The sequence below is a fragment of the Syngnathus scovelli genome, chromosome 1, assembly GCF_024217435.2.
Source record: "Syngnathus scovelli strain Florida chromosome 1, RoL_Ssco_1.2, whole genome shotgun sequence".
NCBI classification, from domain to species: domain Eukaryota; kingdom Metazoa; phylum Chordata; class Actinopteri; order Syngnathiformes; family Syngnathidae; genus Syngnathus; species Syngnathus scovelli.
In genome coordinates this window covers 16,717,532-16,744,378 of record NC_090847.1, presented here as the reverse complement: position 1 = coordinate 16,744,378, position 26,847 = coordinate 16,717,532, and the positions used below count along the sequence as shown (strand labels likewise).

Sequence of the window (26,847 nt, the reverse complement as noted above, 5' to 3'; positions counted from 1 at the left end):
AGTCACCGCAGTCATACAGTCAGGCTTTGCAACATTGTGCTTCAACATTTAGCAATTATTTTTGTGTCTGTCAAATTCATTATGGGCTAATCAAAATGACAAATAAAAGTGAGCTGATTAGATAAGCAACCAATGTCAGTCAGTCAGGAAAAGTAGGAAAACGATGTCACCAAAATGGAAATAGTTTCTGGTATTATAAATGAATGGACTGCTGATCAAACTTCAATGATTAAACTTCTATTTGATATCCAAACCACGACTGTGGCTGCTGGCTCAAGCTGCTCAAGCTTCTGGCAAGGGCACAAACTGAATTACTTTTTGACCAATTAGATCATCTTGAAAATTGACAAAATGGGCTTGTGACAAATTTATACCCAGCTGTTTTTTTTCTTCTTAGAATGAACTTGTATAATGTCTACTTTAGAGTTTCACATATTTTAAATTGCATTACAGCTTCCTTTGGTGTTGCATTTAGGTTTTAGTCTAATAAAATCAAACAAAAGTAGCGCCCCCCTGCATGAAATGAAACCATTGCTGAATATGTATAGATTACTGTATTTTCCGGACTATAAGACGCTACTTTTTGCACACACTTTGAATCCTGCAGTTTATAGTCCGGTGTGCCTGATCTATGGATTTTTCATGACTTTTATGATATTAAATGATTTGTGCATATTCTCCTATATATGGAAATTAAACATTAAAACACCTGCGCCTTGGAGTCCAGTGCAGCTTATATTTGAATGAAACAGGATTCCCCTCAATTCCAATTTTAGCTCATGCAGCTTATATTTGGGTGCAGCTTATAGTCCAGAAATCACAGCAAACACCATTAATATCTGATTAAAGAAGTTACTGCAGAGTCGATATTAAGTTATGAATTTCAGGAAAGTTTAGATTTTGTTTTATTTATTTAGATAGATAGATAGTTATTATTATATATATACATATATATTAGATAGATAGATAGATAGATAGATAGATAGATAGATAGATAGATAGATAGATAGATAGATAGGTGCAATTTATATAATATATATATTATGTTAGATTTCATTTTGTAGGACATTGCATGACAGTAAAACAATGAGCAAAGGTAGAAATGATATCATCACTCTCTCCTTTGGAAAGCAGCAGGCACAGTCAAATCAAGAAAAATGACATTTTCAGATCTAATTTCGAGGGGCACAGGGAATGAAAGGGTGAACTTTAGAATACACCGGAGATCCGAGAATTTTGGTATAATATTGTTCGGGAGGTCCCAAACCAATGGGCTGAATGATCATAATGATGAGATGAGATCTTACACACACATGCAGGGCATCACTGCAGAGCAAGCATCCTAATAAGAATGTGGTGTGCAAGACTAAAAAAAGAATTGACAATTTGTTACACTAAATTATAATGTCAGCAAAAGGTGTTAAGTATAACTTGACACAAATAGCTAATTTTGAAGGAGTAGGGATTATAGGTATCACAACCGGTTTGTGATGATTTAAAATCAACGGCGGGGGAGTTATAGCCACCAGGCATGACACAGTCATAGAATATTTATGCATACGTCACACTGACGTAAATGATGAAACTATAAATAATCTTACTGAATGCATAGAATGAAATAATGTGTAGCTTTGATGTTTGATTTGTGAGAATTTACTGCGGGCGGCTAACATTCCAATCAAAGTAACATTTGATGCTGTATGGGCAGCATTCACAGAATATCATCACTGTTGTATCCCACTTTATTCAATGGTCACTGCCAGTGTATAAAACTTATTGCTTCTTTCAAACAGTGATGGTATAGCATCACCCAACAAAGTACGACAGGAAAATGGGGAATAAATGAACATTATACACTTGTGTTTTCCCCCATTATCTTTTTCTCACTCTGTGTTTTCATACAAACAAGCACCTATTCCATCCTTTTGTGTATAGGTGTAATGGGGAACTTTAAAAATGATCTGTTAACCTTTTTATCCTCGGTGGAAACTCCTTTTCAGTCGCTTTAGCAAACACAAAAATAGAAACCCTGTTTGGATGCGTTCCTGTAAAAATAAGAAACAATAGAGGACTCTTCTATTCCTTTGCAGCCCACTCTCCAGTTTCTTCCCTTGTTCCTTTATTTTTTTCCTTCTCCTTCTGCTCTTTTCCCATTTATCTCTGTCAGCCTGTGTTCATAGTAGCCATGGCTTTATTAATGGAGAGAGAGAGAGAAAGAAAGAGAAAAAGAGATAGAGGGGGGAAAGAGAAGGTACAGAGATGCTGGTTCCAGTGGACCGAGTGCTAAAGAGATCCACGCGGTTTCTGTGTAGGAAGAAATAATAACAAGTCATTTGTCGCAGTTGTGATATACAGTTGCTGCAAAGAACAAGACATTTGGAAAACAGGTTGAAGTTTGTGGCTGCTCAGTATTGCTGGACAGCTGGAACATTATCATGCTGAACAGCACCTCCATTTGCGCAAGCTCGTCCACAGTGGCACTGGCTCTGCATCTAAAGCCTATAAGATTGTGCCTTTTCTTGCCAGAAGGTGCACACAGCGCTCAAAGGGGTTTCCATTTCATGTTTTGCCAGAGTAGAATGTCTCGGATCAGCGAGTGACACACAACGTGTGTCTCTGACCATGAAAATGTTATTGTAGGACTTTTTTAAACAACTGAGGGCCAGATTGACATGCCCTCCCACGGATAAACGGTTTGGATGATAGATAGCTAGATGGATGGATGTCTTGTACATGTCGGACTCAGAGCGTTCTCTCACAATGATCTGGCAACACAGATGCCAAGAAGCTTCCGCTGAGTAGCGCCACTTTTACACCAGCTTTCTGTAGGTGTTATTTGCGCCGCCTCCAAAACGGTGTGTGGCTTTTAGCGCTGGTGTTGGCGAATTAGATGTTGTTGCTCACTCAGGCTCATTTGCATTGAGGTGGGCAATTTCTCCACCCCATTTAAATACACCCAAATATCATCGGCACACTGAGAGCATTCCACCGTATGCGTGTGCTTTGTGAATTTTTTTGCTCCATTTTAATGCTAAGTGCCACGCAAAAGCAATACAATCCTTGAGTATGGCGACATCCTCGACGACACCCGGACTTAGACTTTAGTTGGCTTTCACAACACAAAATTCATACCCCAATATGGCATCAAAGAAAGTTTTGACTTGGCCAATATGCACTTTTCACCTTGAAAAGACACCTAAAGACATTATATTGGGATAATAAACATTTAGTTTAAACAAATATGGTTTCATAATTCCCCGAAAACCTCTGTGTCCTATGTAGGATTTTCTTAATTCATAGTTACTTAGAATGCTCTAGATTATTCTTACCAGAATCCTTTGTAAATATACCTGTGAAGCAGCTCATATTCCACCTTAATTGAAAATGTTGGCCAAGATGTGAATTTGAAACGCTTGACAAAATGCGTGTTTGCACGGAGAGGCAAAACCGCCGATTCAGGATTCCTGTTTTCTTCCTTTACCAGTATACCCTATTTACTCACTTTCGTCAACTCACTCAGGTTCATTTTGTTTTGCTAAAGCTATGGGTGTGCATGTGTGTGTGACACACATTCAAAAAAAGGCAAAAGACAAGGGAAAATTCAAAGGGAGACTGGAACTTGAACTCAAACTTGCTTATGTAAATCAAATCTAAACAACAGCTACATGGTCTTTACAAGCAAACATGATGAGCTAATCCCACCTCTCTCAATAGATGTATTCCTGGGAATATGACACACATAGAGAAACGAGGCCGCTTGTAATTAAGTTCTACATGTGCAAATCTATTTGTGAAGCATTGCTTATGAGATCCGCTGTATAATCACACAGCCCCAAAAGGGAGACTGCTTACTTAGCATTTAAATAGGTTCCTTCTCCCAACAAATATGTTTGTGTGTGTGCAGCACAAATCTTGCATGGCACTGTTTCCTAATGCATGCTTCTCACTGTGCGGGATATAGGTAAGAATGTTTCTGTATGTGAGCCAGAGGAGTTGTTTACGCAGCAACACATTGCATGCGTGTGTCCGCATTTGTGACTGTGTGTGAGCAATAAATCTTGTCTTCACATTTTTTCTTAGGGCTCCCAGTGGACTATTATAGTGTCAATAGAGCAGGGTTTAAAATGGGTGCAGAGGGAATATTAAGGAAAATTAAATGCGCATTGATATGTGTGTGTGTGACTGATGCATTATCGTGAAATCAACACTGAAGTAGTGGTTTCATGATAACGCTTTCAGGGATAAATTCACATTAGTATAATATCCATGGAGGCCAAATATATCACCACATCGGTCGTTGTTTATGCGTGTACATGTGAGATCTCAATGTTCCCGCTGGGAAACAGCCTGCTTCACACAAGGCAAATGAAACGTAATGTCAACTTGTGCCCAGGAGCTTATCTCGTTTACCTGCACTGAGGGTTTTGCCTATATCATCTCAATTGTTCCATTCTGTTCTGTCAATGTTTATTCAACTCAATCTCAGCACTGAAAGAATGAGCCGGATTCTCGCCTGAGAACGGCGGGAGGGGAGTGGGGCTGGGGATGGCATTGTTAGAAATGTATTTCTTATTGTGGATGACATTGTTTCACTGTCACCACATGCCATTTAAATTTAAGTCCACCGCGACACATCTTGAATTAGCAACTAAAATGGCTATTCCTCCACTTTTGTCTGCAGCTGTGCAGGTATCACTTGTACAATCAGAATTGAGGACTTCAATAAATATATCGGAACATTTGCGCTACCAGGTGACATATTCTCAAGTCTCAGGGGAAATGTAATAAGTTCTGGAAGGCTCGTTGCCATTTTTCCAAGGATCGCTAATGGAAGGAAAGTGTGTTGCCATACATCTAAACATCTTTAATGTCTTATCCTTGGAAATCTATCATTACATTTTAAAAAGAAATAACTATACAAAAGAATCTGAACCTTTGACACCGTGTGTGTATGTCATATTGGACTGGCTGATCCTCTCTGCAGTCCAGGTCTTAGCCTACTATCAATACAGCCCCTATCCCACTGAGGGGTGAACAATTGCAACTCTTGGCAAAGGTAGAGAAAAGCACGTTTACGTCGGAATTTGTCAGGTTTCCTTCAAGGTCGCAAAGGTTTGGCAAGAGTTTTCGTGTTTTGTCTTGTAAGGAAAATTCTAAAATGTTCAAAATTCCCTGGCAACAAGAAAAGTACAGGTGAGTGCCTGGAAACTGTATGTTGAACTTTTGCGACCTTGAACAAATCCTGACATGAATAAAAAAAAATGCTGCTTTTGGAAACACACAATTGTTTGCTGCTCAGGGGCTTTAATGTGAGCTTTGTTCCTGAGAGACCTCACGCAAGCAGAGGGAACAGCTCCAAACACACCATGAACCTCCCACGCAGCTGAAACGATCAAATTTCAACCTCTATGGTCAACACACTTTGGAGGTACACTACCATTCAAAAAATTGGGGTCACTTAGAAATGTCCTCACTTATAAAATGAAACAGTATTTTTTCAATGAGGATAACAACAAACTACCGTATTTTCCGGACTATAAGGCGCACCGGACTATAAGGCGCACCTTCAATGAATGGCCTATTTTAAAACGTTGTCCTTATATAAGGCGCAGCGGACTATAAGGCGCACCATTAATGCATCATGTCAGATTTTTAATCCAAATCAAATCATTATTATCATCATTTATTTCAACTTCAGACGCAACAAATTACTTTATAATCACAAAATAATGATCATAGTCTTTTTGATTCATGATTCATAGTCTTCAGCGAGCCACTTATGATTGATTTCATGACACGATGCTTCGGGCCAGTTTAAATTTAGGAATTTGGTCCATATATAAGGCGCACCGGACTATAAGGCGCACTGTCGGCCTTTGAGAAAATTTTAGGTTTTTAGGTGCGCATTATAGTCCGGAAAATACGGTAATCAGGAATACACTCTATACATTGCTAATGTTGTAAATGAGTATTCTAGCTGCAAATGTCTGGTTTTTAATTCAATATCTACATTGGTTTATAAAGGCCCATTTCCAGCAACCATCCTTTCAGCGTTCCAATAGACCTTGGAATTGCTCTGTCAGGAAATTGTGTTTGCTAATTGTGTTAGAAGGCTAATGGATGATTAGAAAACCCTGGAAAACCCTTGAAAACCCTTGTGCAATTATCTTAGTTTTCATGGTTGACCTCAAACCTTTGAACGTTAGTGTATTTCCAAAGCCTGTGGAAACCCTTAGACTGCTACAAGAATTGACAAGTCCAATTTGGACTGCTTGGAGATGAAGTGCTGCTTTCAGAATCAGCTTTATTGGCCAAGTTTGTGCATGCCAAAGAAAGAAAGAAAGAAAGAAAGAAAGAAAGAAAGAAAGAAAGAAAGAAAGAAAGAAAGAAAGAAAGAAAGAAAGAGAAAACATTATTAACACCTGCAATGCAATAAATGGATTGCCATAAAGATGCTGGTCAATGCCAAATGGATCATTAAACCAACAAAATTTTGTGGGTGTTTTCTTTGGTGTTATTGTGTCTTTGTGCCACTCAGCAGACTGTGTGGTTATTTGTTATGCATTTTTATGTTTAATGGATGAGCACATATGGTGTTTCCATATGGGATTGTCATGACAGGAATGTCTCAATCCTCTGATATGAAGATTGTTTCTTCGAGTCGCTGCAATATTCCCACACTGTTTTGTTGTGTTGACTTTTTTTCTTCATAACCTCTTGTGAGGCTTCAGCTCAGTGAGCATATGGATTAACTTTGCCAGAGTGTTTTGCTTAGTCATTGGCTTTTTGTTTTGTGTGTGTGCATGTGTGTTTGTGATGCCACCATAATTCAAAAACCATAAAATTACATTTTGTTTTAATGTTATAACTATAGCCCAGTCAGTACTCTGAGCACAAGAGATGTCGTTTTGAATAGACCTTTATTTAACCAAGTGCAATAAATCAAAATGTAACATTCAAAAAAGATTAACGTCTGATAGAAAAAAAAAATACAGGAATCTTCCACACATATTGTTACAAGTCTGCTCTCTGTAACTCAGGCTCCCTAAGACACTTACGAGTGTGCTTACATGAGCACAATATTGTATACAGACATTATGGTCTGAAAGGCTCCATGCTGAATGTGATGTTATTAGAAGTGGCGTAATGGTGCCTTCTCAGCCTCACACACACACTAAGACACTCACATTAAGACAGTCTCAAATCATAGACGTTACACTAACACATGCCCACAGAATAAACTCATAAATTCACAAACGTGCAAAATTTGAGGCTGATGGACAACCCACCGAGTCACTTTTTATCTTTCACTCTGTTGATGTAAACTTTCAAAAATACATCTATCCATGCTGTCATCATGTTCTTTCAGGTTTGTCTTATCCATCTATTTCACAATGCTCAGCTGACGAATCAATGACAGTTTAAGAGGGAATCCATTCTTTCCCCAGATCACTTGGCCTGTTTTAGAAAGAGTCCATGGGATTGTATTGGAATGCTATAATTTGCTGAATAGAGCAGTGGAAGATCAGGGAGAGGGAGAACTAAAGCCACCAGGGCCATTTACTGTAAAACGCAAAAGTGAAGAAAAAAAAAATCTCTTATTGTCATATTCATTTGGTCACGTGCCCCTGGGGCGTCATTTATCAAGCGTGCGTAAATCTTGCGTACGGACAATGCAAAGTATGCAATTTAACAATATACGACTGGAGCGCGAGGACGTGCGTAAATTCACACGAAGCTCTGCCCGTGTGTACACACACAATATTGTGGTAGAAAAGTTAAACTACAGAGAGAACGGCTATACATGCATAACCAATAAGATGAAATTGAGGGTTTGTCAAAGACAGTTGGAGCAGTAAAATAATTGCACCCACATTTGAATGAAAGCCCATCACGCAACAAATTCAGCTATGTGAAGAGGGAATTATTTCAATCAATCACTGCACAAACAATGTGCAATCTTCGTGGGCTGGAGGATTTAATGTACGATTCATTCAAAGTACAGACTAACTCTGCGGGGGTGCATTTCCAATCTGAACCTGATGAGGCCTGGCTGTGCTAAAATGTGGTGATGTCACGTTTCCCCAACTTGCAATATGAGTATCCATGTGACTTGCTTGTCCTATTCTGTTTTGTTTCCGGTTCTCAGATCTCAAAGTCAGTCATGACGATTCACTTTACCCCCTTGGCCATGATTTTGAATCTCTTAATCGGGATTGCTGAAACTGTATACGGTCAATTGAGGGCATTTCTCAATGCAAATGGGGCTGTGCACAAGCGAGGTTGTTTAGAAGAGACGGGATTTATCAAGGCCAGAGGAGGCAGCTTTATTTATATAGCACATTTCATACATAAGGTAACTCAATGTGCGTCACACACACACAACACCCACAAGCATTTATAAAGGAGCAAAGCAGAGAATAGCTTAAAAAATATTATTAGAATATACATTGTTATTACTTTACCAGAATACTTTAAAATACATCTACAAATAAAGAAATACTAAAAACATTATTACCAGTGTTTGAATTACAGGTGTTCACATGTAACAACAATTAGGTAAATTTGATCATTAAAAGACTGAGAGCAGATCAGATGTGTAAGAGGGACACAACAGCACAGTCACTTCATAAGTTATTCTGTAATGAAGGAAAATAAGTAGTACGCTAGTTTAGTTGTGGATGTTTATTTCAAAAGACAACAGCCTTTATTTTCTACCTTTCTTGCAGTGTTACTATAAATATATATCTGTGGCCTTTTAGTCTCTCCCTTACTCTCCTACTTTTGTTTGTGTGTGCAAGTTTGTGTGAGTCTATATTTGAGTGTGAAATGTCGAAATGTCATTTTCAGAGGTGTTTCCAAGCACAGCGGGTTTGGGTTTACAGAAATAGTAGGGTGGACAGAGCACCGTGTGTGTTATGTGTGTGTGTGCGTGTTGGGGGGTGGGAATGTATGTTGAATGCCAGACAAAATTAAGCAGTAACTACTCTAATCACACTGACAGTAAAACATTTGTATGACTTCTGTCATATTCTTGACATGCTGCCCTCCATCTCTCTAAAATTGGTGTCATTATCATAAAAATCCATTCATTTTTTTTCAACTTTGTTTCCCCGAAATTTGTTTCCTCCATCCCTTCTCACATCTTATCAGACTGTCTGTCCACCTCTTATTATAAAAATCCATTCATTTTTTTCAACTTTCCCCGCATTTTGTTTCCTCCATCCCCTCTCACATCTACGGAAGAGGATTAGGGCCAGTGAAGAAAAAAAAAAGGGGGTGACAGGATTCTGAGCACATCTTATCAGACTGTCCACCTCTCTTTAAATCATCTCGGGTTCCTCTATCATTTTCATGATTTATTGATAAATGGACGAAAACAGGACAATGTCAGGACTATTCCTTCTTTTATTATGAGGAAAAAAAACAAAAAGAATTGCGTGTGTCAATGTGGAAAGAAAAGAGAACGCCCCCATTCTTGCTGACCTACTAAATGGAGATTATTGTAAAACCAATTGTTTACAGTATGTAGGTTCATGATGTTGACTTTCTATCACTGAGCTGAGGTTTTCCCCAGTTCGAAGTGATGTCCTTGTCGAGTATTTCTTTTACCTTATTTGTTAGAAGAAATTTGTTAGGAATTGACCATACTTTTTCACAGTTGATATCACTGACAAAATAATTCTGATGAGAAATCACTCAGGGAAATTTGGGCATTGCTTCCTTATGTCTAGCCTCTATGCATCATTGAAAAGCGTGATTTGTTTCTCAGTTGCCAAAAGTACTTCACATCCTGTGGCATACATAAAAACAGCCTTTGTCATCATATTTGGTCCGATGTTAGCAACTCGCGGTTGTGAAATTGTAATTTTGGACACAAATTTCATCACTACAATAGGTTAAAATATCTGTTAACCATAAATGTGTACTATTTATGAATAGTATTTATAAATGCACCAATAATATGTGTTCCAAAAACTAATTTATGATTGTTTAATCTTCAAATCAACTTCATGTTGTCCACTATTTTTTTAAACCTACGTTTAAAACATACACTGGTCATCTGAGGTTCTATTTTATTAGCTTTTTCCTGACTCAATGTCATTTGGTGAAGTGGGAAGGGGGATTCAAGTTGACCCGGGTATTTACTTGGTTCCCGGCGGGTTATCAGAAATTTAAAATACTGAACGCCACCAAGCGCATCTCGAGTGTGGGGGTTTAACACCCAACACTTGTTGTCCACATCCCTTTGTGTTAAAAGTAATCGTCAGTCAATCTGAGGTCGTCATACATCTACATTACCAATGAGATGTCTTCAAAGGACACTTGCATATATCGAAACTCTAAAATTGCGAACTTGAATTCCTCACCAACACCTCTGATGCACCAATTTGTGGGGAATACAGTAGGACTAGTGTCTTTACTGTGTGAGCATGCATCCAAGACTGCTTCTGTGTCTATGTGCGTGCAAGCATCCTTAGTGCGACTCCCTTTCATGCACTCCAGGAAACACTTGAGGACATTGGTTGATCAAACAAGATTAGGCCTGACAAATGTGGATTCAGTATATGTATGCATGTGTTTCACAGCTGTGTTTGTGTATTTAGTGTGTGAGGTTAGGATGTCATATGTTCTTGCTATCTTCAGGCTCATTGGAGCTGTTAACTCTGCAGTTTTACTCTGTGCGTGTGCGTGTGCGTGTGTGTGTTTCGAGTCCCAGAGTTAATTTATGTCTGTCATGCAAAGCTGAATGACCTGAAGGACTTGGGCTGTGCTAGTCATTAATTGCTTCATCAGAGTGTAACGTGTGAGTACAATTTCATGTTGTTTTTATCCTTGTCCATGGACATGTCAACAACTTGCTGCACTGCATCGTATAACTATGAAAGAAAATGGTATATGTTTGCATATTGATATGCACTGTGGAAACCAGTAATTTAAAAATGTGATAGTTGCGTATGTGGTGTGTATTTTGTGCAATTTTTGTTTGAAACCTCCCCTTTTCAGGTGAGAGTATCCAAAGTGACAGGTGTATCTTGTTTTTACATTTATTCTTCAAATAATAAGTTGCACTGAATGTCTACTTGGAAGTATAACAAGCATTAAGATTACACTTTTATTTTCTTCTTAATTGGCCTTCAGTATGGCTCCAAAAATATTGAAAACTTTGATAGGAAATCACATTAATTGCAACGAAACTGTTCTTGTTGCTTGGACAATCAAAATTGTCCTGTTGCAATTAAAATAGTGCTTTGAGACTACAAGGATGAGAATATATATATGGGCAAACGGCTAACAATAATGTTCATACGAAGCTTGAATTTATTAGGGTACAGTTGGGGGGAAAAAAAGAAGGAATTAATAGTTAAACATGAGAATGGTGGTCATGTTTGTGATTTCACAGTTTGGTATGGCAAAATCTTCTTTGTGTATTATTGTAAATTCATTTTTAGAGATTTCAAACCCCAAATTCTGTTGTGGTGAGTATGTGATGCTATATTTGTGACCTCTCCACCACTTCTTTCTAACTTGTAGGCCTAATTGTTTTGCGCTTGTCATCATCATCATCTGTTAACCTGGTGCCTAACAATGTAATCAAAATGAGATGAGCTCAATGCAGGCCACACATTTTGTAGTATTTATTTATTTATGCATTTTTGTATTATTTTGTCTTTAAAAAAAAAAGACAGAATTAGATATAGGGATTTCAGAAGTCCTCCAATCACAATTGCACCAAATGTGAAATGCTTGACACAACTAAGGCTGCTCTCATTTGGCTTTAAACTTGATGAAAACATATGTTGTGCCAAGCAAATCTCCATGGATCTCTCCATATAACTGACTTCACCATGTTTTTCAGTAGTGTCAGTGAGAATCTGTATGATGACATGACATTACAGTTAAACGGAAGGGACAAATTCCCCATCTTGTACACTGCCAGAAGAGACAGTGGTAAATGTTCAGCATTATTAAATCTGACTGGTGAAGTCTAGTTGTGTGTTGTTGTAAAACACCTGCTAAGTGCACAAGTCTGCGTACATAGTGGCTGATTTGTATTTTCATAGTCACAGATGTGACTTGGGCTGCTTGATGGGAGCTTGGTGGTATGGAGTCATACTTTGCCTCAATGCACTTACTGACATGGAACATATTTTTGCGTAGGGCCTCCTGGAGGTCTGAACCGGCTCTGCACAAACTTATGAGTCCTCTTATTGTAAGTGGATTTAAGGATGGGGCAACAGTGGAGTTCCTGCACCTAAATGAAATGGGAAAAACCCCCAATAAGTTTTGCTTCTAAATAGACTATGTAGCATTTTGCGCATAAAGCACAAATATTCTAAGCATGTTGGAAAGTCTTGTTTAGAAATGCTCCACAGCATTTTTTAGTTTGTTCCTACAAAAACAGCTATAACTCAGCAGTTTGCAGTTAGTGTGGTCCTGTATTGTGATTCCCGCTCTCAGGCGCTAGAAAAAGGTCTTGGATAAATATTGCATAAACAAGCTTCAGCATAACTGTTTCAAATGTGGAGGTCTATTCAAACCGGCAGTAGGGCAATTTGGTGCAAACAGTCATTTTAAAGATTATACGTGTAACTTAATGGCAATAACTGGGCTGTTGCCCTGTTTTACGCTGATATAATTTGTAAACTGTTAAATTCTGTCCTGTGATTTTATTTAGAAAAGCAAAAGAACATAACAGAAAAAAAAAATCAAATCCATCGGTATAAGCATTCGGCTGGTAACGCTGAATTGAAACTGAATTCATTTAAAGCCTCTACACTGCTTCACTACTTTGGGGCAGGAGGAAAAAGGCGATGGAATACAAGCTTAGAAAACATGTCAAAACCGCTCTAATTGTTATGAATGTTGGTTGTGCTTCAATAATTGACTTTTGATTATTTATTAATTTTGCAGCCAAAGGACCATGAAGGAAATGAAGACAAATATAAAATGTTTCCTAACTATTTAAAATTGTTGGTGTATTTAATGTTTATGCATCAACACAGGCTCACTTTTTACATTGCTGTAACAATTAAGATTTTTATAAAGAAAACGAAATAATACATTGTTTTATGCCTTTTTGTATTCCATTTTTTTAGTGTCATGTTTGACAATCATTGATTAACTCTCCCCCTCCCCCACACACACACACACACACTCCTGTAACCATTCAGAATATTCAAATGGTTCTAATAAATTGTCTGTATAGTTAGCACAGATTGACAAAAGTCTTGACTAGAATATATACATAACCAGCTTTGAATTAACCTGTAAACAAAATTGACAACTGAGCATTTTTCATTGTTTGATATGAAATGTGAAAAACATATGTGCTGGCATTTCAAAGTTGAGATAGACTGGAAGGAGGGACACAATGCAAATATTTTGCAAGGACTTGATGTTGTTTTTGGAACGAGCTCCCTTTGGTTTCTGGACTCTGTGGATGCTTTTAAAAGCAACTAATGACTCGCCTTTTTGAGTAAGCATTTGATCTTCCACCGTATTCCCTTAGTTGTATGCGTGTCATTTTAGAATTATTTTTATTATCATGAAGCACTTTGTGACCTTGGTCTGTGAAAAATAATTTAAACTTTATTTACTGTACAGTGTCACATGAACATGGGATGAGTCACATAGCGAACCAATATGTATGATACATTTGACAAGTCTGTTGGTTCATGTTATTGCATATTGACAGATTTGCCTTCGCACAATTTCTGAAGTGTGCCTATCATGACACTCAGTTGATAGTCACACTGAATTGGATTATGCAAATTTCTGCACCACGGAAGCACAGTCAGGGTTGAATAATTTGCGTGGATACTTTTCTGCATGTTTCATTTTTGACTTTCACAGGATGTAAGGAAGGGCCATTTTGTGCCACTCATTGCGCTTCAGTACGTTAATACTGATCAAGGTACAGGTATGTAAGAAATGAGGGAAAAAGAAGATTAAATATGAGGCTGATTTGTGCAATATTGTATTCATTAATATGAACTTTCTCATATTGAATGCCTTCAAAACTGGGATATCACTTTACTGCTCATATCCTTATTTAATTATTCAATCTAATTAAGATCTATAACCTTGTCATCCTTGACCATTGAGGTGTTAAGATGTAGCGGAAGACATTGGTATCTTTTGGAACATTGGCTGAATGGTATCAATGAGCAATGCCAATTATGTTGCCTGCCCGACTGCAGCTGCTTGCTTTGCAGCGCAGGCTGCACAGTGGCGAGGCCAGCCTTGCCATGCGGTTCATGTCTTTCCTGAACACCTCATCACTGGAAAGGAAAATGTATGTATTATATCAGTGTTGATATGCCATGTCAGTCAAAGATTGCACAGCAAAAACCATCAAGAAACACATATTTTTCACCATTTTTGTATTATTTTAGCTGCAGATTACACTAGAAAGTGAAATTCCAACATCCATAATCATTCATCAATTTCTTCAAAACTGCCATATCCAAAGTTATAAATTTCAAGTGGACTAGAACACTCTGGATTAGAGATTATGACTGTATGACTATTGCAATAATTGTAATAATTGTATTAATGTGAACTATTGTGCATGGAAAGTCTATTGAAGGCAAGGTTGTAGCAACATACATATGTGCCTGAGGTGCCACAATTTTACTTTAGTGCTGGTTGTATTTATTTTTATTCATTTCCCTGATCATAGACTATTTCACTCGATTCAATACAAACATCAAAGGAAGCGGGAACTCTTGTCTGTTGTTTGTGCTGTCATTATATCAAGTTTTTCTTGGAAAGAAGCTGCTTGTAAGAAAAAAAAAAAAGAGCATTTGCAATCGTGTATGACTTTCATGTTCTCGTGGTCTTTTATTTTTGGAACTCTCACATCTCGGGCAAATTGCTGATTTGCAATTGCTCCTTGAAAGAAATCCCCACAAAGGTAAATCAAACAACTTGTTTTTGCCATGGATGTTATTTTAATTGGGGCGGCCGTGGATCAGTGGTAGAGCAGTCCGTAGACCGGAGGGTCGGCTGTTCGATACCCGATCTGCCCAAGTCCTGGGTCGTTGTGTCCTTGGGCAAGACCTCATCCTCCTTGTCTCCAATGCCACTCACACTGGTGTATGAATGTTTGGTGGTGGTCAGAAGGGCCGGACCTATTTTGTTTATTTCAATTTCCATTGTTATTCGAAAGTTACAGTTCACTTTGCCCAATCAAGGGGAAGCAACATGTTTGATGTGACTCTACAAAACCATGTGCTGAATTTTTGAGATTTTTATATGTACTTACATTCATACCCTTGTACACTTTAGAAGCACACAGTATATTCTCACCATACCCAAAGAAAACTCATACAAGCAACCATACATGTTCGGAACCGACACCATCGTGCTGCCACTGATGAAGATGCGTTATTTTGGGCTCTCTGTGCATCTAGATTTCCTATTTCATACCATAGAAAGTAATATGAATATATTAAATGCTGAAACAGGCTTACATAAATGGCAGATCGCAAGTGCTTCTTCTGTTTGGCTTTTGCCAAATTTGAGTAGTGTGACTGCCTTAGGGCCAGCTCACACATCACTAACTTCTGAGGTTGTTGCTAACAAGATGTGAAGTGCCAAATGTGTCTAACATATTGGTATGTAGGGTTGCATGTGTCTACATCAAGGAAATCATTAGAAAAAAAAATCTGATATTCGGCAAATATTCCATAAAAAGCCATTTTTTTGGCCTCCTAAAATGTTGAACACTTCACTGCACAAAATGTACAGTACCTTTTTAAATGAGGTGGGTTTATGACTGTAAGCATTGCTCAACATTTGTTCATTAAAACAGCTTGTCATTTTTTTCAATTGTTATTTAATGCTACTTGTTTTTTTCATCTTGAAATGAATTCAAAACAGGATTAAAGTCTGTCAATATCTAATATCAGTGAATCCCTGGAGTTAACACATTTTGTATTCTCTGCTGGTTCTACTACTTTGCTCAATAGACCGCACATTTTTATTATTCAGTAAAGGAATTGAATGAAGCACAAAATAACATTATTAACATTGAACAATTCATTTTAACCTTTCATCAGTTATCATTATGCTAATGTTTGTAACATTCTCTTCAAGCCACTTTCCCTTTGCTAGAATTCCCTTACACTTGTAAAAGAAGCACAAAAGAACACAATATCACAAAAAAGTACATTTATACTTCTCAAAAAGGTGCATCTTTCTCCCTATAAGTTTAACAGTAATAGTATGAAATATACTATATAATAGTGCCAAATATACCAGTGAATGTTTATGACCAGAAAAGCATATTATATACGTACGTACATGTCTGTGCTTAAACTGTCTCTCTGTTTTTGATAGTATAGTTTCAAGATTACAGTCTCAGCCCTCTGAATGGATTTGTTGGATGGATGGATGGATGGATGGATGGATGGATGGATGGATGGATGGATGGATGGATGGATGGATGGATGGATGGATGGATGGATGGATGGATGGATGGATGGATGGATGGATGGATGGATTTGATGGATGGATTTGATGGATGGATGGATGGATGGATGGATGGATGGATGGATGGATTGTAAGGATGGATGGGATACTCCCATTGGAAATATTCAGTATATTGCTCTGACAATAAATAATTTAATAATCATACAATTCAATCTTTGATCTTTCAAGTGTGTTTTTCCTGCACTGCACACTCATTTGCCCATTTTTGCCCTAGCCCTTAGCGCACATCCCGGCATCCTTTGATTTTCCTTTTAAAAGCTACCTTTTGCCCACTTCCCTTTAACCATCTTAGCTTTCTCCTCACTTGAGAGCAACTGGTGTCTCATCACAAGAGATGCTGTTAAATGTTGAATTAGTGAAGGTGTGAGGGTAAGGATGGCTTGCGGCAGCAGTCTCTTACCTGTTAAATGGTGCTGTAACTGTGTAAAAGTGAGGAAATGGGAATCTGCTGAGAGCAATTAGATCATTTACTGAACAGGTGGTACTGCATTCATTAGCACACACCTCATGCTGTGTATTTCTCTGTGCATGCATCCATAAATGTTGATGTGTTTGTCAGTGTCATGTTGCCTCGTATTCCTACTGTGAAAGACTAAAAGACTTCTTTTTAAATCCCTATGGACCTATACTACTACGGACCAAATGTGTAAATATTTATACGATTTATTATTTATTGTCCCTTTTGCACCTTAACAGGGTGGCCCCTAAGAGACTTTTGTTCAGTATTATAATATTCAGGGCTCTATTTTTGTGCCCATCATAAGTCTCGCGTAATAAGCTGTCAAACTCTGCGTTGAAGCTAGCTTGGCATTTTTGTTATATAAATGTATATTCTTGTTTAGAAATATTTAGTTTCACCGAGGGCTTATTTGCTGTTTATGGTTGTATGTTAGCCTTCATCTACCATGGTTGATGGCATTGAATTTCTATTAATTCATAAATAACCATGTCCGTTAATGATGATGTTAAGAGGGCCCAGTATAATTGCAAGCGCCTGACACAACATAGAGCTAAAACATAATGACATTGGTTTTACTTGCAATTTGTTTAGCACTTCACACTGACATCACATTTACCCACTGATGGCGCAGCATCAGGAACAACTGGGGGTTCAGTAACTTGCTCAAGGACATTTTGGCATGGTTACAACAGCCAGAAATCAAAACCACAACCACTGGATCGCCCACTAACTTACAATTGACACAATCCATTTTTACCTGGCAGCACGGCTGGTTATCACATCCATCTTACAGTGTGGTGGTTGTGGGTTCAATTCCAGCTCCAGCCTTCCTCTGCAGAGTTTGCATGTTCTCCCCGTGCCTGTGTGGGTTTCCTCCAGGTACTCTGGTTTCCTTCCAAAACATTCCAAAAACGTGCATGGAAGGCCAATTGAGCACTCTAAATTGCCCATAGGTGTGTGAGTGCGAATGGTTGTTCGCCCTGCGATTGGCTTGCAATTCAGGGTGTCCCGCGCCTGCTGCTCGAAGTCAGCTGGAATAGGCTCCACCACACACAAAAAATAATTTATAAGGAAACGTGAAATTGAAACACTTCGGCCACATAAAATGGTGTGACTGGCCAGATCAGGCTGCCCAAGCCTTGATTTAAACACCTAGCTGATAGTTGGTGCATCAGCGCCATAGCAACTTGCTAGATAAAATTCTAATTTTGCTCAATACAGCATCGTTGTGAGCAATGTAGTTATTACATCAGGGAATCTGCGTAACAGAGTTATTGTTTTCTTCCTTCAAATGCTGATTCATTTCAACTTTGAAATTTTGTTGTAAGCTTACAATACTCCAATGAAGGTTATGAAATGGGTTCTCTTAGAAATTACAATAGGGATTTATTTTTAGATTCAGCAATATTATTAGTTGTGGTGTTTATAAGATGGTAAATTGTTAGCAAGTTTTTAAATACATTAATAATAATAATTATCATAATAATGACTATTATTATTATAATGCAAGACTAACATGGCTGCTTTTTTTTCCATAAAAATACATTTAAGAATTGATCTATATAACATATTCAGAATTGACACTTGAAATACTGTTTACTGACATGTTAGTGTTACGTTTTTCAGTTTACGTGATAAATGAATGCTTCACTGCAGATGCATAGGCTGACTGACCATTCAAATGTGTCTCTTAAAGATCTACTTATTTGTTTTGCAGCTTTACACACAACCTTGGAGTTTGTCTGTGAAATCACCCAAAACAACCACATGGCAAATGAGCTAAACCCCTCCTTCCCTCACTTCCTCTCAACAGTCTGTTTACCAGCTGTTCTGTGGATGCAGCATGTTAGTGTGTTGTGTGTGTCTATCTGTGTATGCCTGTGTGTGATCTTCAGTGTCAGAAAAAAATATTTGTGCTTCTCAGAAATAGCTGCAATATTTGTGTGGTAATGCCTTGAATTGTGAGATATTTGAGTCAGAAGCAATTGCAGTCTCCGGGGCAGTGTGTCAGCTTGATGAGCAATGTCTGAGAGAGTTGTAAGACTCACTCAGTATATGGATAAACTATCTTGACAGTGGCGGTCAAAAGGGCATCTCAGCTTCCAGAGGTCGGATATCCAAGTCAGTGGGCTTAACAGAGTAAGATTATACCCACCTGTGGTCTTTTTAGTTGGTAAGCGAATGCTAATAAGCTTCACTTGAGCTGTTGTATTGCAGATACATACTGGAAACAATATTTGGTCCAACTATCATGATAGGGTCGGAAATTGGCATAAAGATAACAATTTGGTGCCAAATGTGCCCACTGTGCATGGGGTGATGATGTGTGAAATATGTCCTTGGCTTGCATTAGACTTGATCGGCGCCAAGCATAATAGTCTTTTGCCTTGCAAGGTGGAAGCGCTCAGGCAATATTGCCATCAAGACAAATACGTTTTGGTCATTATCACACATTTATGTACTTCCCCAACGCAAGTTATGGCGTGTTATGGGTTTGCATTCCAAAAAAGTGTTGTCGAATTTATAGAGCTTTCAATGCATGCAGCCACGCACACACACATACACGATGCACATAAAAAAAAAAGTCTAATTAAAGGATAAGCCGCACGGAACATTATATAGCAAAGAAAATCTTTCCCTCTAAACAAAGACAATTTGTGACATGAATGCATGTGCACTGTCAGATGGGTCCACTGTAAATCCACCACCAACATTGTTTTTATTATGATCATTTTTTTCACAGCATTCATTTTGACATTTTGACCAGTAAACTAGGACACAAAAGTGCAACGTGTATATATGCACAATAAATAAATAAATAAATAAATAAATAAATAAATACAGACATAAATTCTCCTCAAACTTTGTTGAGGGGTGCTGAATAATGCCGCGGATGGCCGAACACACCTGAATGTTGTGTAAATTCGCGATAACGCATATCTGAACTGGTCTTGCAAAGGCAACAGCAGAAGATGCACTGATTTGCTGGTATGTCATCCCCCCCCCCCCCCAATGTAATACACAATTTATATCCACCCTAAATGGAGTACGACAGCACATAAATTCAAATTCAAACTAATTATATGTCCTGATGAGCAGATTAAAAGGACAGATATCACATTTTTCATAATGATGACAAGGCGGCTTATGCTTCCATGTAAAACACAGACTGCCTCTGTAACCAAAACAGCATGACTCATGCAGTTTGGGAGAGAAAAGATAGTGTGACAGAAAAGCGCTCTAGGCTGTCTTTAATATTGGATGTGTGGCTGATGCACCCTAATGGCTCAGCATTGGTGTATTTGAGACCAGAATAGTTTGCTATCAGGGCTGTCCGCGTGTGCGTGCGTGTGCGTGCGTGTGTGTGTGTGCGTGCGTGTGCGTGTGTTCACACAAGTGTCTGATTAAAAATCAAAGCTGTTGTTATAAATCTACACAATGTAATTAACTTGTGAGATGAACTTTTCACCTTTCCCGTTTACATTTAGTAAAGGTATCAATTCATCCTTTGTAGTAGTGTATATATATCGCGACAGAGATGTTGGATTCAGTTTAATAATAATAATAATAATAATAATAATAATAATAATGGATTTTTTTATAATGCACTTTACATTTAAAGGCAAATCTCAAATTGCTACAGAACACGGGACAGGAAAATTAGGTAAAATTACAGGAATAAAATAAAGTTATAAAACAGATCAAATATCATTTAAAAACTAGCAAGAGTAGGCTTTCCGGAATAAATACATTTTTAGACCTTTCTTAAAAGCTTCCACCGTTTGTGGGTCCCTACGATGGTCTGAGAGGGCGTTCCACAGCATCCTTGAAGGCCCGGTCCCTCAGCTTGAGGAAAGGAGAGCATAGTGGTAGTAATCCCCAAAACAGAAGTCAGGCGTTCTCCAATGGGTAATTTAATTTATCAATTTACCACTTGAATGCCAAAGGAGGTGTTGTACAGTATGTTGGGATAAGAAGCAGTGCGTGAGAGCGCATCTCTAATTAGACAAGCTGCAAGCGTTGCTATATGAGCCATTGGATGACGGTGTTCAGCTGATCCATGGCCTCATGCACCAATGATGAGTCATACACTTTCATCCAGTGACCTGATGAAAAATTTTGAGTTATTGTTGTTCCTGGCGATAACGTATGTCCAAAGACTAGTGAGCTTTTTTCATTGTCAGCTTGAATACACATTCACCCTTGTTTGGATGCCCCCACTAAGTTAGATGCCTGGGGCCCTGCCCCATCAGCCCCCCTCTTTACACGCCACTGCATCCAGTAACACTTTCTGTCATTTCTTCTTCATCTGCATGCCTTGCACACTGCTTTTCTCACTTCATTCTAAGACCAAACACAGTCCATGTGGTGGTGTTTGTGTGGTGTGGCTTTGACCTTTGCTCAGCCAGAACTAATTGGACTCTCTTAGTCACCGGTGATATGCTGCTGTGATGATGTCACTACGGCAGTGTTTCCAAAGCTTTATTGAGCCAAGGTGCATGTGTTGCATCGGAAAAAGCTCACTGCAGAGAGCCAAACAAAAATGTCACAAAAAAACTGTATACTGAAAAACTGAAATTATTTACCCATACATTTGCCTACATACTGTGTAAAATTAATCTGGCCGTGTTTAGTTGAACAAAAAATTGATACACTTACTGATGCACGCCATTCTATTGAAGATTTCTGTATGTGTAAATTGACATGGAAATGGAAATTATCTTAGGACACTGGACACCGAGGACCAGGTTTGAAGACCCCTGCCCTATACCAATCAAATGATTTTGAAGCTTTTTTTTTTTTAAAAAAATATTAGTTTAATACAATTACTAAAGGAGGCGGCATGGTGGCGCGCTGGTTAGCACTTCGCCTCACAGTTCGGAGGTGGTGGGTTTTCGAGTGCGAATGGTTGTTTATGTGTGGCCTGCAATTACCCTCGTGAGGATAAATCGGTTCAGAAAATGCATGGATGGATGAATAATTCCTAATGGACTTTGATTTGAAAAGATATTTTTCTTTCAACTTCAAGTGATGAGAAGCAATATACTGTACTTCTGAAGTCGACAGAGATCAGTAACATGCTGAAATCCTAAAATATTCTGTTTTGTGTACTTTGTACTCCACAATGGTCTCATGCTACTTAAAAGTCCTCAGGCTGATTTTGATGCTAAAGAGCTATGGCGCCCATATCAAAAGCATCTCATGCGCCTTCAAAATCTTACTAAACTGTTGTCCAGAATGTGATGTGATTTCGCCATCGAAGGCAAAGTACGCATACAGTATGTCCTGTTGGCATATTTATTGAAAACACAGTGGAATGACTGCTAACATGTCTTTTATGACTCTGCTGACCCCCGTTTGTGCAAGTGAGTGTGTGTGCACATATAAAATTAGTACAGTATGAGTCCGCAGTTTGTTCAAAGGTTGTGTGTATGTTTGTGTGTGTGTGTTTGTGTATTTAAGACCTATTTTATCAAATTGTCAGAATAATGATTTACGGTGGCAAAATTGGCACAACTGCCCAGAGCCTTTGACTGTCACAATTTGTGTACTGTTTTGAATATTTTTAGGTTTGTTGGAGTCTTTTCTCCCTGTCTCGTAAACTCATTCGATTTTCATCTCCACCTGCCCTTGTCAACCCTGTTTCTGGTGTTTACCAATCAGCTCCCTCTAGCCATAAATAATTGAGTAGAAGAATGTGTCCAAACTTGTTGTAAGAAGTTTGGATTGAGCCTGGACATTCAGGTCATTAAGTTTAATGAAACATTTAGTGGGCATTCCTACTGCAATACTGGGAAGAGCAGACAGTACATAATACAATACTGACTAAAACATTTTTCAAATAAATTATAGTGGGATGTAACAGGTAGCTGTGTTCAGAAGGGCAAGCCTGTCTAACATTAAAACTGTTAGTGTTTTTGTGATGGTAATTTTTTTGTAGTTGGTTAAGTGACAGAATGATGCATGGCATGTTATATGTAACACCATTTTTCTCTTGTTTGATCTAAAGGTCCCGGTCGAGAGGAGAGCGATGAAGACGCCACTCTTTCTTCTCCTCCTCATCCTCACCCTCCTTGCCTCAGGAGCCAGCAATGATGTCAAGTACATTTCCAAGAGAAACTCTGGTAGGATGATCTCTTTCTGTTGGTTGGTGCTGTCCTTGGATTTTGTCTGTAATATCGTTTTATTCTGTCATTGCAAACACCTGTCAATCTTCTCATTTTCCCATTCCCTTTTTTATCGTATTTCTGGTCACTTTAATTATCTTTATTTCTGTGGTGCAAGCTTTTGAACAGATGTCAACAAAAAAATGACATCTGTTGATGAAAAATGAAAATGTGTGGTTTTCAGGCCACACAAAATGATGTGGTAGGTTGACACCTACATTTGAATTCTGATTCTTTTTTTTTTTTTTTTTTAACTCCCCTACTTACTGCTAGCATATTTGACTGGTAGGATGCTTTGCTGTATAATTATAGCAGTCGTTCTATTGTACACCCCCGTTGAGCCTTGGAAAATGATGAAAGCACAAAAAATGATTCAATAATTTTGGAAGTGCTGGTCATGCAATTAAATCAATCTAGTTTAAATTGATTTTCCTGTAATGTAATCCTTTGAAACAATTGTGCTTGTTAAACACAGTGCTCTATGATCGCACGCACGCACGCACACAGACACACACACACACACACGCACAGTAGAATTATAATTACACTCAACTGAGAATTGCAAATTTTCTGAAAATTTTGACACTTACCAAAAAATTCATTGTGGTCTCCACAATTAAATAAGATCCACTGCAATTTCTCGACCAAATAATTTTTCTTTATGTCGAATTAAAGTGCTAAAAAGCATCTAATAGTATCATTCTGAACTGAGGATAATTGTTTTTGTAAAGGTAACATTTAGTATGATGTAGCTCTTGTGTTGTATCCCATTACAGTTGTATCCCATTAGATCCACAGGTGATGTATAATTCTGAGGCTTATGGCCTTGTTATTCTCCAAAGCTGTTTCCCAGCCAGAGAGGCTCATGTGAACAAACCGCTCAGGACATACATGTAAATGCATTGGATTTTTTGACAGATTTTCAAGCTTTCACCATTTCAGCTTGCAAAGTGCTCTTTTCCCCTGCTTCCTTTTAACAATTGTGTAAGGGGTCAAAGTCAGTATCTTAATTGAGCCTCTGGCAGTGACATGATGATGTAATAAGGACACAAAAAGGAAAGGCTGAGTTGATGTTTCTGTCCTGTTTTAGAAACATGTTGCAAAATGCTGCAGTGCGCTGGACCTTCAACTCTGCCACAGTGACATGCTGTGTGTGGCTGACTTGTTCTTTTCTTCACCTTTACCATTTGTGCGCTTTTGTCGGGCTCCAACACTAAATGAATCGACTGTGTTGGTGGTGTGCTGGAGGGACAGACAGGATTGGTATTGTCAATCTGTGTTCTTCATGATTTTGTTTGCGTTCAGTAAGCTACAACATAATGTGTGTTAGCACCAGGGGTGTGGAGCTGTGGAGTATGTACTGGCGCAGCATGCTTCCGTGTGTGTGCTCTTTTGAATATTTGTGTATGTGGGAGAGGTGTGGACAAAGCAATTACGCGTTCAGAGCAGAGCCAAGCGGACATTTATGTGGGCGACTGCTACATGCAGCCGAAGATAGAGTGTGAGATCTCCTCTCGCTCGGTGGTTGTGAGTTTTTAACTGGACAGCATGTGGACAGGAACTACAATTTCCTCGTGCCAGTTTCTCCGCTCTGCTGCGACACAGCAACCATTGCAGCCAAAAAGCGACACGCCGTGATAAGAAATAAAAGGTGTGGAGGCTAGAGATGGTGGTGAGGAGGAGAGACTTTTGGAAGATGATACGGCTGCACCGTATATGATCAAAATATCCAACAGACTTGTTTGTATTTATAGTTTGTCACGCTGTATTTGTAATGGGACACAGAAGCTTTTTGTTATCACGATGAGGTCTTATCATTGCCAATCCCAATTATACTCACTAATGGAGGCTTCTCAGATGAGTCAAAACATCCATAGTCCAGTTGTGATTAATTCCATACCTTGAGAAAGAGATTACCTGGATGAATGATATTTACAGGCAACCATGAAATCAAAAAGTGGGTTCATCTATTATAGATGATATGAATACCATAGTGCCACCAGCAAAAAAGTATGCGATATGCACCAATTGAAAGTTGTATCTTGCGTGACACACTGCACTTTTTCTTTCTCTTTCTGAAATTAAGTCTGTTGCTATAGAAATGAGTGCAATGTGGTCTTTTGTCTTTTTAGACATTTTTTTTTCCACTTTGCAGTTAACATTTTGGGGGGTTTGTTTTGTGACTGAGGAATCAGAAAAATGTTTTTCATAAAAAAGGCAGTGAGTGGGAGCTGTTCAATGGCTATTGGCTGGCGAACAGTCCGGTGTATAGTGAGTACCGCACCTCTCACCCAAAATCAGCTATAGGTTCCAGCTCACCAGCAACACTAATTTGGACAAGCACTTAAGAAAATGAATGGCTGGATGGGAGTAATTGAAACCAAATCCAAACTGTTTCTTCAAGACAGATGACCGGTTCTTTCTTGACATTATCTACTTTTCTGTTGTTGTGGTGGAAACCTCTCTTGACATCTAAAGGTGCCAATCGACCATATTTACATGGCACGAAAGCTGTTTTTGCAATTAGATCATTTCCACTGACGGTGCTAAGTAGAACAGTTGCAAGTCTGGAATGTTGCTACTGAAAATAATGTGTGAATTGCATACAGACATTATTCTCAAATGTAGACCACCTAAAAAAATACTCACCGGCAGCACTGAGTTTTTGAATTACAGATACATTTTTATAGCAAGATGTGCCTTTCTTGTCAGTTTGAATAGTTTCATTGTGTCCATCTGTAGCAATCCCCAGCAATTTACTAGCTAAACCTCCATCATCTCTTCATCGTTGCCACAAACTCCCTTGTCCTGGTCAAGGCCACACCTTAACAGTTTCATCACTCTACACAAAAGCAATAGATTATTTGAGAAGGTGAAGAGAGATAAGATAAGACTCTTATCTTGATTCCAGCAAGGACAGGCGGGAGCAATAAATTCATCCATTAACTCGAATGACTGCAAACAGCCACCAAGTCTTAGAAATAGTAATAGTGACATGTGCCAGCCGGTACCATGCATAGTACTTATTTTTACCTGGCTGTCAGTACAGTCCACCTTTATCATGAGCTGCACAAAAATCTTTCATGGTCGTCGCTCCACATATCTAAAAAGTTTAACATTGTATTTGTGTATTAAATAAAAAATATATAATACAAAAATACATGTTCAAAATGGCGAGGAAAGCAGGATAGTCTGTCATATCATAGCAGTTCTCACACAAAACTGTGCATGTGTGTGTGCTTAAGGGAGGGTGCTCAGTCACCAGCCGCCACACACTGCACATTTGTTGCATCTCTAAGCCAAAGATGACAGGCTGTTTGTGTGAAGTGGGTGTTTTTTAGCTCACTAAAGAACTAAAAGAAACATTAGCAAAGGCTCATTTACTAACCAGCTACTGTGCAAGCAGATATGTGTGTTTGTGTTACATCGATGAAGATAAAGCAATTCTTATTTCCAAGATGTATGATGATTTTTTTTATTTTATCATTCTTTAACTGCGAGAAACATGAATTCAATTTCCGATGCCTGATACAGTCAAAACCCCTAGTCTCTTAGCGGCAAGATCGTACATCACTTCTCAAAACACTTTGTTCTTCTCACTTCCTGTCACTGTGTCACTTTTTCACTTGTCTCCATGTCTGCGTCGAGTTCCAAGGTCAGATTAAAGATTCATCCCTTCTCTTGTTCTGCATTCAAATATTGATAAAAGCTGACATGGCG

At 38.5% G+C, this 26,847-nt stretch overlaps 1 protein-coding gene across 2 annotated transcripts in view; it reads left to right on the top strand.

The window, feature by feature from the left end:
* il1rapl2 (interleukin 1 receptor accessory protein-like 2) overlaps positions 1-26,847 on the top strand; it is a 209,901-nt gene that overhangs the window by 7,298 nt on the left and 175,756 nt on the right. For both annotated transcript variants that reach the window (XM_049718946.1, XM_049719029.1), the window contains exon 2: positions 22,971-23,085. In XM_049718946.1, the coding sequence (XP_049574903.1) occupies positions 22,992-23,085 (94 nt within the window). In that variant the 5' untranslated portion in view covers positions 22,971-22,991. The remainder of the gene's footprint in view (positions 1-22,970; positions 23,086-26,847) is intronic.